This window comes from Gouania willdenowi, chromosome 21 (assembly GCF_900634775.1).
Source record: "Gouania willdenowi chromosome 21, fGouWil2.1, whole genome shotgun sequence".
Taxonomy (NCBI): Eukaryota; Metazoa; Chordata; class Actinopteri; order Blenniiformes; family Gobiesocidae; genus Gouania; species Gouania willdenowi.
Window position 1 is genome coordinate 19,018,582 of NC_041064.1, and position 14,075 is coordinate 19,032,656.

General features: G+C 39.5%; 1 protein-coding gene across 6 annotated transcripts in view; it reads right to left on the bottom strand.

Moving 5' to 3' along the window:
- The window catches only part of dachd (dachshund d), a 130,202-nt gene that overhangs the window by 34,167 nt on the left and 81,960 nt on the right, over nt 1-14,075 (bottom strand). For 2 of the 6 annotated variants that reach the window (XM_028435411.1, XM_028435405.1), the window contains 3 exons: nt 1,925-2,097; nt 1,641-1,794; nt 580-711 (listed from right to left, as the gene is read on the bottom strand). In XM_028435411.1, the coding sequence (XP_028291212.1) occupies nt 580-711; nt 1,641-1,794; nt 1,925-2,097 (459 nt within the window). The remainder of the gene's footprint in view (nt 1-579; nt 712-1,640; nt 1,795-1,924; nt 2,098-14,075) is intronic. The other 4 variants (XM_028435410.1, XM_028435408.1, XM_028435407.1 and 1 more) reach the window with 4 other exon arrangements.

Below are 14,075 nucleotides of genomic sequence, written 5' to 3' on the forward strand. Positions count from 1 at the left end.
ATGCGTGTGTGTGTGTGAGAGAGACAGAAGGGACAGAGAAAAAATTAAATAAGTGACTGCATTAATTTACCAATAATAGGAGAGGAAAAATAGATAAATAAATAAATAAACATACTGAATTACAATGAAATACATGAATAAAGATAGAAGGAAAAGCATACACACATAAATCAAATTCAAAACAATGTATAAAAAAAAAACATTGACTGCATCTTAGCCGTTAGCTTCAGTGCCAAAAGAAACTGAACGGCCCAATATGGCAGGATTTTAAGTATAAGCTTGTTTATGAGACTGTCAACATTTGTGGATAGAAAATAGAAATATATATATATATATATATATATATAACAAATTAAAAAGAAGCTTTGAAAAAAAAGAAAAGAAAAAAAAGTGAAAAAAAAAAGAAATTAATTTCATTTAGCATTTGTTTCGGTATACTAAACTTACAGTGAATCAAATATGACTAGCTAAGCTTTACAAGGACATATTTAACCTAAGTACCACAGTATATTGTATTGTGAAATGATCTGGAATCATATATTACATTAAATGTATATTTCTGTATAGAATGAGGCTCACCTTTGTCAGCATGCATTCTCTTTGCTTCATGGCTCATGTCATGAGCCAGATCCCCCTCTTTGGGCCCAGGCACGATATTTGGGGAAAGGCCTAACAGGGCGTGGTTCATGGACAGGCCGTTGTGGTGTATCGCTGTAAAGAAGACAAGAAAAGACATGGCAATTTGTTAATGCATCTTAAGATACTTATCTTCTAGATCAGTGATTCTCAAACTTTTTTTTTACCCCCTTTCTTTAACTTTTGAATGCAAGTAACCCCTTATGTCCGTCTACTCAGAATACTATGAAAAAACAACTATAAACCATAACGATAGAATGAATGAGTGATCGCACACATTTTAAAAAATCTAACTTTGTAAATAAATGGAATAAAACAGTATTTAGTGCCTCGTGAATAGATTTATTTCCATGGTTTTTATTATTTATGGTCATCTTCCTCCTGATGTAGTACCAAGACTGACCTTTGTATTTTCAGTTCATGTTCTAATCAAGATCATTTTCATCATTTTGTGTGTTTTTGGTGTCATTTTCTGTATTTTGTTGTCTGTTCTTTTTATTATTCAGTACATTTTTCTTTTATTTTGTGTGCTTTAGTTGTCGTTTTTGTGTGCTGGTATGATATAAATCATTCTCTCTCAGTGTGTGTGTTTTTGGTATCGCTTGGTTGTTTCTCTGTTAGTTTTGTGTGTATTTTGTCGTGATCTTGTGTATCTTTATCTCATTTAGCGTGTCTTTGTTGTCGTTTTGTGTGTTGCTGGTTATAGTGAGTATTTTTCCCTCTTAATTTGAGTGTTTTTTGTGAATATTGTTGTCTGTTCTTTTTGTTATTCAGTATATTTTTCATTTATTTTTTGTGAGTTTTTGTTGTCGTTTTGTGAGTTACTGGTAATATTTGGTATGATTGTCATTTTTAACTAAAAATAAACAAAAAACCCCATACTTGTAATGCTTTTATTTGTTATTTTTCCTCTCTCGACCCCCTGTAGTGCTTTTGTGTACCCCCATTTGAGAAACACTAGATAATAAAATGTCTCTACGACATAGTTGGGACTGCACACATACGTATCCTGTCTGAGGAGCTTTCTGTGTGTGCTGGGGAGCTGGACACACTGCTGCTGCGGTGGGACGATGGATGACTGCCGGGCCTCCTGTGGTCTTCTAGGGAAGGGGCAGGAGATGGACTGTCCGGCATACGTTCCTGGAACCCCAACAACAACAAAAAACCACACACAGAACATAAATATCCAGTATAGGTTGAAACAAGACGCTACAAGCGTGAAAAAAAGTCATGTTTAAGCTCTTTTATTCTTCCAAAATAAAAGATCCTTTCTAGTGTTAAAATTTACCTTTATAACAGAGGTGACCATTCTGGAGGGCAGGCCCTGACTCTGTGCTACGGCGGCCATGTTTGCTATGGTGTTGAGGTGGTTCATCTGGCTCATCGCCATGGTGACAGAGGCTGGGGGCAGGCTGACTGGGATGAGGGGGTGTGGCATCATCATGAAGGGGAGTTCCAGGCCTGAGACACATAAAGAGGTCGTTGGTTACTCAATGATGCGTAATATGAGTGAGATATCCACAAGGGAAACTTGCATATCTCGGGCCAAAAACTCCAAACCTGCTGCTGGTAATTTGCCCAGTCAATTCACATCACTTAGTTACACTTTAGAATTGGTGTCGAGTAACACAAATGCTTTATACACCCATCCATTAGGAATAGAATGGAATAATTGAAATCAGAGCTTGGGTTTCTTTCCTTGTTAACATAAGACACATTAATGTTTTAACACGTACGTTAATAATAGATACTATTGCGTTAATAGCGATAAAGATATGATAACTACTGTATATACACATTGAGATGCATCAATTATTCTAAGAATAGTAAATAAGAGCAGATTATGGTAATGGCCTCCACATTTCCATATAAGAAATAACAGTATAAACAAAGACAAACTTGAAAGCTATTATAACTAACTCGTGCTAATGACAAATAAGTACAGTGAGACCACTGCAAAGAATAGATTTTAGATTAATTATAGCAGCTAATTTTCCAGGCTGTAGACGTAGAAAAGAAGAGAGTCATTTTCAGTCTGCACGGTTATGGGATTTCATTTTTTTTTTTTTTTTTCTTCCTCTTTTATATGCACACAAATTATTCCATTACAACATCAGAGATATCTTACAAATGTTTTAAATCATTCAATTGCTCACTGGCAATGGGCTTCTAATTGGGTAAATTGAAGACATTAGCAGTCGGGAAATGTAAAGAACGTCAAATAAAGATGCCGTAGGGGGTAGCAACTAGTCAAACTGTGGCCCTACAATGTGGTGCTGAATAGCTTAATGAAAACAAGACAACTTTCAAAGGACATGAGCGCAGACAGAAGGTCAAAACTAGGTGTCTGCACCCACCCTCCCAAAATACGCCTGCTCGGCTCTACGGAGACTTTGAACTGGCAGGATCAAAAGTGACTGGAAACAGTTTGGTCTCATTCCTTCGCCACTCAGATGCTTTCCCTCAAGTGCTTTAAAGAAAACCTCATAGACACTATTGGATCTGATTGAGCCTTTCTGTTGATTTTTCACTCCTTTTTTCTTCTCTTTCTTGGCAGCGTAGTTCAAGGTAAGTAAAAAAAAAAACCCTCAGTGAAAGAGAAAGAGGGGGAAAAGGTCCCACACTACAGAAAGCTACCCATAAAACAACTCCACTCTTCTTTTCTGACAAAACATCAGTAGCCAAAGGGCAAGGAGATCTGCATGGCGAAGCCTCTAAAGAGAAGGACATTGGTTGAAAATGAAAGGACATGAGAAGTACTCCTCTCCGTCTTTTCCTTCCTTCCAAAGGAAGCATTGATTTCCATAAGAAAGATGGCATGCAGTTTCTCAGTGGCAAGTATTCCCAACAATATAAAGCAGGGGAGATTAAAGAAAGGCGGAAGCCAAGCCGCACCTTGTATCAGCGCCTCTGCTGAAGCTCAGACTGAATCAATTACCACTCAGCAGGCTAAGCTCAATTAAAAAACACCACAGAGAGCCTGATTGCAGGGGTACTTACCGTAGAACAACATGGAGAGGTCTGGGCTACCTATCAGCCTTTCAAGGCTACTCAAGGGCCACAGTGAAGAGACTTTATTCATCTTTTCAGGTAGATACGTTACACCCATTTAATCAAAGACAGCAACACATGAAGGCACACAACAAACCAACTCAACATGAATAAAAAAAAAAGAGGCAATAAGTCGTCGCCTTTGAAAAGAAACTCCACAGACTTTCACTTATCACTTCTTTATATATTATATTTAAGCGTAATAAATATCAGTGATGGCTCATGATAGACAACCAGGTGCTGAAACACTGAATCTCTGTTCATTCTAAAGGGTATTAGTCTCGCTTTGCTTGCCTGCCAAGCCCCTTTCATGTCACCCCAACCCAAAGCAATGTTTCACTCATAAAGACCTATTCAGGCCACTGCAGGGGAATGCGCCACAAACCAATGAGGGTCTTCCAAATCCTTTTATTTGAAACTGAAAAGAGTCAGGTGAGGAGTATATTCCTTTATTCAGAGGATCTGGCATTTTTGCAAAGCATTTACGCTTTTTATTCCCATTAGCTTGATGTGTTTTTATCCTTTCAAATGAAAGGACCCCAATTACCTGCACTACGCTACCATGGACACGCTTTAGGTTGGCAATATTTACGAGGGATGAATTTTTCTTAAATGCACATCAATCAGATTCATTAGCCACATGTATTGTATGTATATTCCAGTGGGCAAACTGGTAGAAATATATCCATCAGTATCTGCTTATCTCCAATTCAAGAAGTTTATACCTGATGAGGGTTCAATTCCCAGTAGGCCCTGCTCTCTCCTGAAAGGCATAAACAATGCATTTGGAGTAATTTACCTGACGTAAGCCTCAGGGACCTCCAAAGGTGAACTCCGATTTACCATCATTAAAACTACAAATCACTTAATACCAATATAAACAGCTCAGCGATTATGTTGTGCAGTGCTTGGGAGTTCACGCATGGATAAGCAAAGATCTGAATCACAGAGGATGAATTGAATGAATAAAAACAGCCCTTGGTAACAACCTGATTAAAAAGCTGTTACATCAGGACCAAACTGCATGGCTGATGTAAAGCCTGCAACTTGGAAAGAAGAAGAAGAAGAACAAATATCACACCAAAAACGATGGAAGGTTTTAAAATGATTAAAACAAGAGCAATAATGTATCATGATGTCAAATGGAAACATTGCAGTGATTTAGACTTGCAGTTCATCTTCACTGAAAGTGAAATTCAGCCTTTCTGGCCACCTAACCCATAAGAGGGAAATAAGGAAAGGGAGAAACTAAGTCCTTGTCATTGAGCATGTAATGAGAAAGCAGCCTTACCCTTAACTCTGTTGTGGACAGATTTCCCCTGACAAAAATTAAACTAGTTCCTACTTGGCACTTTATTATCTCTTCAACTGAATGATTTATTGTTTGTGCAGCGAAAGAACCAAAGAGAGGGGGAAGATTACATTTCTAGCCAAAGCTGAGGTCTGATCTCTTTTTTCACTCGGTCTGTCCAGGATAAAAAAAAAAAAAGCTCCCGACAAACAATAATGTCAGCTGTAATTGATCGGAGGTCACTGGCTGGGCCTGCAGTAAAAGCGCACTATTTAAGCGACAATCGGCCCTGCGCTCTTCAGACGCTGGCTAATGAAGCTGTCTGTCTGGGCTATTTACCTTCTCTTAAATGGAAGGGGAGAAATGTACTGTAAGAGACAGGGCTGGAGAAGATCTGCCTCTCGCTCCTGTGAAATAGGACCTGCACATGCCTGAGGAATGTATAATTGGTTGGCGCAGCCAAAGCTGGAGATGCGGTGCTAATTAAATGACTTGTTTAAAGCCTATCTGTCTTTGTTTTGGAGGCTTTAGGCTTCTGAACAATGCATTGTAAATGCTGTTGTCAAGCACACATTCCCTGTTATCCTTTGATTTGAATTGAACAGGACAACAGCCTGATTTCTCACTGCTAAGCCTTTGCGTTTTCGTGGCGTTGAAGTATTTCTCCCCCCTTATGGTCTGTCAAACTGAACAGGACCAATCCAGTCAGCTCTCTAAATGGACAGACTCACATCCCAATGCAGTCTACCGCTGTAAAACAATCTGAGTTTTCCCCTCCTAATTGCGCTTGTAAAAATGCCCCCGTGTTGTGTATGCGTTTTCTCTAACAAAGGTGAGACATTGGTGCATACACAAGGAGAGCCTTTGTTGTGGTCGTATCAAAGATTTGCACAGCAACCCCCGGGAGGAAATGAATGGCTCATGAAAAAGTGCCTGTCACGCGGCGAGACGTTCAGAGGTCTCGCCGTAGCACTAATCATCTATTCATCTTTACGCAAACTGTTAATCTCCTCCCAAAATCAGAAGTCAAGGCCTTCCAGCCATTAGCTCAGACACAAGACGCAGCCTTTGCAAATACGATGTCTGGCATGGTGGTGCCACTTTAGACAAAACAAGTGCACACTTGCATATGCACACACACACACGACTCTTACTACGCTGTCGCGCACATACACACACACACACGGGCAAACAAGAAACAACAGACACCCGCTCCAGTCGAAGCTTGTGAGTCCTGTTTCTCATTATGATTACGAGGGGGGGGGAGAGAGGGGAAGGTATTAAGCTTTGATGTAGCCACCCACGGCCCTTCAGTGTCATTGAATGAAACTTTGAAGCTTTTATTGTTTACGCAGTTAATGCTGATAATAAAGCAAACATCTTTTCTTTGTTAAATACCTGCTGAACCCTCACATGTGCAAACCCATAATGTGGGCACATAAAAAGAATACATCTACACCAACAAAGAGCAACAAACACAAAAACACACAGGTCCACAATAGCTGGGTTTCCTTTGCCTTTGGAAATGCGCAAAATCTAAAAAGCGCAATAAAAACTGGTAATGGAAAGACTTGACTTTCGAACAAACACTCAAATATCGCTAAGAAGTTCAAACGCTTTCATGAGGAGGAATTTCAGACGTTTCAATATTGAAATGTGTCGCAAAAGCACTATGGTAACACCTTTTCCGCAAATACAAGTCACAGAACGTGACGTACATGGTCACATGACGTGAAGTACCTGGTCACGTGACCACTTCTTTCCGAGAAAACGTGACGCATTTCGTGTAGACTGAAGAGGAGACCGGGACATTTCTTAGCATTACACTAGCAATAAAAACTGGTAATGGAAACACCTGAATTCTGAAAAAACACTCAAATATCACTAAGAAGTTGTTACGCTTTCATGAGGAAGAATCTTAGGCATTTTGATATTGAAATATGTCACAAAAGTGCAATGGACAAGCAAATGCACGTCAAAGAACGTGACGTAACTGGTCACATGACCACTTCTCTCCAAAAAAACATGACGCGGTTCGTGTAGACAAAAGCAGAGACCGGGACATTTCTTAGCATTATACTTTAAAATGATTACTGCCACATTAGACATGAAACAACGAAGGAATACGAGTGTTATACGAAGGTTCTGAGTGTCCGTCTTCCTGTAGCAAAGTCTTGCGGGATGAGATTTCACGAGAGTTACGAGGCTCCTGCCCAAAACAATATTCAATAGAAACACGTTCAAAGCGCAATTAAACTTTGTCGACATTTAGAAATATCGTTTTCATTTTGCAAAAATCTGTAACGGAAACCCAGCTATTGAGACGATGATGCAGTCTATAAGTGTGTCAGACATAAAAAGACATGCTAACACTATACGTTACATTCCATAAGCTATAAACATTGGATACAGTTCAAGCTTTTTCACATCTACAAACAAAAAGCACTCAAAACATGCCGGTTATTCAGCTGGGTAAATGTCTTGCCAACATGCTTAATGTAATGTAATGTAAAAGAAAACATGAGAAGAAAACAGTTCTGGTTTGATGAGGTAACATAATTGCTTTTCCAACCCAAACCACTGGAGTGTAACGTGTTAGAAATGATCAAGGAGACACACAGAGGTGTATAAAAATCTAAGCCTGGCAACTTTGAAACATAATTTAAATCCTCAGCTTTTTTTTTTTTTTTTTTTTTTTTTAAAGAAAATGGAAAGATCAATCATCTTTGTGACACATTTGTTGTGAAAGAAGTTGTAGAAAAATTCCCAACACGTTTTGTGGTGTCTCTGCCTTAGCTGTCTGTTACTCTGAGTGGCCAATAACCGAGCCATATGCTTGCATGTGGCAAAACACATTATAGCAAATGACCTTTACCAACCAATGCCAACCGCCCTGCGCTTGATGACACAGTGTGCATAGAGTGGGAGAGACAATGGCAGGTTTAGTTAACACAATCATGAACGCGGCTGTGGATGGCCTAGACAGCCAGGCCTTCAGGACACATTAGCAAACACTGTTCGCGTCCCTAATTTGGGGTGGAACCAGGCTCACTATACATTTGTCACACATCAGTCTTGATAAATACACGAAACCGGTGCAGTAGCTTCTACATGCGATTGCTTCCAACCAGCCGAGGCACAGATAGTGCTGTGAGCAGAAGAGGAGAGCAGAAGGACGGGGGAGATATGAGTAGCAGCTGCTACTACTGCGGGTGCAATATATTCAAGCCCAATCAATAAAGCTCCTACAGACAGTGACACCCAAGCAGACAGAGGAATCATTTTCATCTGATACTTAGCAAAGACCCCCCTTTTAAAAAGATTGCTTTCAGTCAATGACAACCAGTTGTCATTTGACTAAGGCTTCAGAAATGAAATATATTGACGAGTGTTATCAATCACAACCCACTCTACAGTCATATTACTTTAGTGGATTGTGATTGGGGGGTGGGGGTTGCTTTGCATGTGGTTATGAGTTCATCCGTTTTAATTACAAAATTAGCATCACTAGCTTCTGCCCACCTACTTCCTCCATTACAAACACATCATCAGAGTAAATGAGTTAAAAGGCAATAGTAGTTATATTTTCATCGCTGTTTGTTTGCAGGATTATTTCATAAGTATTTAATGGATTTTGATACAATTTTTAAACGAAGATAGACCTAATGCCGTGGGAGATTCCATAAAATATTGGAGGGGTTCCGGGTCAATATACTGATTCTGGATCAGTTTCAAAGATCAAAAACAATCCCTATCTGTCATAATTGACAAAATGTCAGGTTGGTTCTGCAATTTAGACCTGATGTATGGTTATTAATGGGAATAGACATTTCTCACAAGCCTTTAAATTGTGAACTACCATGGCACCATAATCAGGATCAATGATCCAGATAACTGCCAATAGCTGACAAAGAAGATATTTGGTGCTTGGTGGTGGTTGTTTCTCATTGTAACCCATAAAAGCTAAATTAGAACATTCAAGGATGTTTGCAGCTGAAAATGCATTAATTTCACTGTATTTGTGATAGTGATTTGTCATAATGAGTCAAACATATGATGAAATACCTTCTTTTGTTTGTTTTAGCAAGTGAAGGTCATGCTGTTTGTGAAATTCCTACGCAATCTTCCAACTCTCTCCCGTTTATCTCGGCCCCAAAGGAGATGCGAGGAGATGTTGAAGATGTCTGGGCACACTATGGCTGATAGCTCTATTTGGATGAAGGTCCGCAATAAGAAGAAAAAAAAAAAAAAACCCTCCATTTTATTCAGATAACTAGAAAAGTGCCTTTGAAAATCTCATCTAAATGTTTCCATCACACAGATGCTCTTTGGTTCGATGTGAACGTTGATTGCAGCACAGTCAGGCAATGGAACATTTTTACTGTGTAATCACAGCAAAAGAGATTGTCATCGGCGTGCTGTCATTACTGTTATTGTGTACACAGTAATATCATTACTCTATGCTAATGTTTCCTCTTAGACATAATCATGGTGAAATGAGAGCACATGATGCACAGACTCGTAAGCTGCACCGTCTTTGCTTTGTACTTGGGAAAAACAGCTCCTTTTCGACGCAATTACACACCACGTGTATTACGCATTACCCCGACCTGCGAACGCTCATCATCACTGAAAGGTTGAATGCCATTTATTACACATATCACATTTACACCAAGTGACATTGTCTTTTCAAATTGTGTTGATCTCTTCAGTCTGAAAGGTCAGCCTCTTCTGTGGCTAAATTCAACCTGACAGAGAATAGTGAGCAGGGGACAGCCTAACACATGCATCACCCCTGCATCAAAGCGCTCCAAATTAATCTATCCAATTAATGAAAAATAAGGCCTAATGTTGATGAGAGGTGACAACCCAACTGGTCAGTTGTTTTTTTTTTTTTGTTTTTTTTAATATTAGCTCTGCTCCAGCTATTGTGGCTAAACCACGGGAGACGATCAAATAATTATCTTCCTGATGTGCTTCTATTTTTATTTTTTTCTCCTCCCAACCTGCTGCCACTCAAAAATGATAGAGCTCGATATGGATCATTACCGAAATAATGTTTAATCAATTCTCCTGTTATTGCAATTTACTTCTGCAGTTGTCTGCATGTGTGCATTTTGTAGCTACATCCTTGTGCCTTTACCATTTCCCAATCATGCATATTCAAGTGTTACGCTGATGCTTAACATCCGACGCAACCGGAATTAGAACGAGGACATTAGGCTTCATTAAAAAGAGAAATGATTATCAGGTTTATCTTTTGAAATGTCTATTAAAATGTGTGTGCCGTTCCTCACTTATCTGTCACCTGGCTCCCAGGAGCCTGGCAGACTAATAGAGAGATGGTGAGGGCCAAAGCCCAAGAGAGAAAGAGGCAGCGACCCATCAAGCTCCTCATTCAGACTAGAAAGCTGTCTGTGTGTCTGTCTGTCCTGCCTGTTGCCACAGCTACTCCCTGTTTGCCAAACACTGGCAACCTAAACATTCCATCCAGTCCAGGCTTTACATCAGCATAAAGGAACTCAAACAAAGCGAGAAGTAATTGCATAAATCAGACGAGACAATAATAATGTCTGAGTAAAAGAGGAACAAAATGTTCGTAAAATGAATACTTTTCAGCCTATGGCTACAATCTAGTCTCTCTAAAGAGCATTGGCTGACAAAGGCTCCCACTAGAGATCTCGGCAGGAAGATGGATGAAGTTGCCCCTAGACACTCATATCAGGTCAGTATGTGCTTTATCCCCTAATGGTTAAGGTTAGGATTGAGTAGGAGGGGGTGATACTAGATCTGAGCCCGAGGGCCAATGTTCCGTCTAGAGGAGCAGGAAGTTGCCACCATCCTCCATCATGGCCCACATTCAGCTGCGCTGAAGCCACCAGCACTTTTCAGCAGTTAGCAGGTTGGAGCACGCAGTGAGCTAGGGTGGATGTGTCCTTCCACCCAGAGAGCTTTATTATTAGAAAGGACATAAACAGACTAATTAAATCGCAGCAGTGGAGCTGGGATGACAGCTGGCGCAGAGAGTGTGACCAATCAGATCCCTATCAAAGAGCAGGAGCAGGGTCTTTAATGTGCGTTACTGCGTTCTGCTTTTATGTGCATGATTGTCTGGGTCTGCCAACATGATTGCACATAGTTTTGTAAGTATATAGATATATATATATGCATCAATGAATAAAGCATTGCATGGAAGAAAAAAGAGGCTTTCAAACCTTACAGAGGATAGTGAGAAGAAAAAAAAAAAGAAGCATTTACTGTATATATGATCCAACAGAAGTACACTTTGATGAAAACTGAACTGTACTTAACGCATGCTACCACATGTTAAAGACGTTTGACAGTATGGATAGAAAGCTTTTCTCAGCGAACAGAAGTGGAACACAGACTATTGGCAGGAAAAATAAGCAATATCTACATGAACCCTAGAACACTATGAGCAGGTGATTTTCACTCGACAAAACGTATTTACATTATTTTCATGAAGCTGTGTTTGTCAGAGTGTCTTATGTTCTAGATCAGGGATGGGCGACTCCATCACAGTGGGGGCCACAAACATGTGATTGTATCTGAACAGAGGGCCACACGATCAACGTTTAAGTCAGCATTTAGAATAATGACCAATCAGAACGACCGGGAAAAGTGTTTCGTCTTTTTTTGTGTCTTTGTCTGTGGTTTTGATGTTTTCTCAGTTTTTAGTCATTTTGTGCGTTTTAGGGGTCATTATGTGTGTTTTTGTGTTCTTGTTTTCATTTTGTGTATTTTATCTGTCATTTTCTTGATGTCTATGGTCAATTTGTGTGTTTTTTGGGAGGTCACTTTCTTGATTTTTGTTAACAGTTTATATTTTCTTTGGAGCTATTCTGTAGCAATTTGTTGTTTTGCGTCTGTCTTTGTTGTCATTTTAGGTTTTACGAGTCATTTTGTGTATTTTGGGAACTTATTATGTGCTTTGTGCAGTTTGCTGCCAATTTGTGCGTTTTGGGAGTTATTTTGTGTATTTTCTTAGGTTTTATATTCCTTCCAACTTCTTGAATTACCATTTTTGGGATTTGTTTGGGGGCCACAAACATTTGACTGAGGGCCACATGTGGACCCCAGGTCACGAGTTGCCTATGCCTATTGTAGATGTTTTAGAAGGTGTGGATGTCCCCCTACTCCAAAGCCCACTATTTTCTACAGATAAATGTTGGGGTGTTTTTCACCTTTCAATAGTGATAGTGTCCCATTACTGCTACTACCCTGTACTGTATGTGGTGACTGCATCTAAGAAATAAAGTAAGTATAAGGGGACCTAAAATGTTCAGGCTATCTTTGTTTTAGTCCAGTAGTTGTAAATAAATATCAATGTGGTGATTTCCAAACAATTCATAAGGTGATAAAAAAATTTTATCCAATCAAAAATTGCAATTTTTTTCCTGTCTTGCAGTGGTTTATTTGTCTAGGTGTATACGTCTTCACCAGGGAACCCTCAAATACCCCTCAAATGGGTGGAACAAAGACCAAGTTTCCAGTTTCAATATTTATTTTTCTAAGAATTTTTTGTTCATGCATTCCTATTTTTTTTTTTTTTTTTTTTTAACTCATGGTAGTTTTTTTCCACACAAATCTAATTTGTCATATATGGTCATATTTTGATACATTTTTATGACAATTATTTTGTATTGGGTATATTATATCAGGTAAAAATCACCTGGCGATAGTGATAGTGTTACTAATTTTAGCGACAGTGTTAATGTGCCCCTGTTAGAGCTTCTAGAGTAGAAAGGCTGATTTTTTGTTTGATAATGTGTGTTTTTTTAAGGTGTATGCCGGCGTATCTTCCAGCTGCTGTAACATCAGTGACTGCACGAGTAAAAACCAAAAACAATATTTGGATTTCATAAAGATTTGTATCTGATTAAAATAAGGGCTTATCAGGGGTAAATGTGTGTGTTCATTTGTGTATTATATCTGAAGGTTTGTGTCTGTGTTACGGCGTACATAATGTGGGCAAACACACTTAATTTTAAACACTCTTTACAAATAGGTTATAAATCTGTCATTTTTTTCTAAATTAGTGCATTAAAAAAGCAAACACACACTCATATGGTCGGGAATAGTACAAATGCTATCCAACAGAGCAGCAAACACTCCCGTAATTAGTGCACGGTCTCCACTCAGCTCTGCAACATGGCCAAGCAAGGACCCCATATAGAGAGGAGCCTAGTTATGCATTGATCTCAGAAAATTAAGGCTAACTGCCCCAGATTGCAGCGTCTTGATGTACCTTCTGGATAAGCAATGTACTGTACTTGTATTGTTGATTTTGACTTGCTGTGCTTTAAAATGAATACATGTTGAATAATTAATTACACCACTCCAGCACCTTAAAGTGTTTATGTGTGTGTGTGTGTGTGCAAATGTGTGTGTGTGTGTGTGTGTGTGTGCAAATGTGAAACCACTGATGATGAGAAAATATGGTTTTAACAGGTCAATAATAGTGAGTGCAACAAGAAATGCCTAATCAATGAGGCTGCAACGTCTGCAAACAAGGACTTGAATTATAACGCCGATAATTGATCCCGTCCATTTCTTCCACTCTCCTTCATGTGATGTCATTCCTTATTGATTGCTTCCCTCCAGAGAGAGATGATGGGAAGTTTCAGAGTTTGTTTTTGCAAGGACTTTCGCATCACACCCTACGTTTCATCGCAACCCTCCCATCACCTCCACAAGCACCGCTCCCCGCTACCCCCCCCCGCCCCACCTTTCCTCCTCCATTTGAAATTTGCAAGCTGTAGTACCAGCTTAACCAAAAAGGATTAAGTCCCATACCCAACTGAGAACACAGATAATGCTCAGTAATTGGTAAAAAATGAAGATGAATGGGACAGCTAGATAAGGACCAATTAGCTGCTGGGAGTGTACAGCTGTGGTCTCCTCACAGAGCGCTCTCAGGGGCCAAGGCCCCTTCTTTCTCTCTCTCTCTCTCTCTTCCTCTCACACACATGCACATAACATTCAAGCGTGAGTGTGATGGTTGCAGAAATTACCCTGATGACCCAATGAACAGAGAATGATGCTACCCCATTGTCTCATCCAGTATATTTGCTGT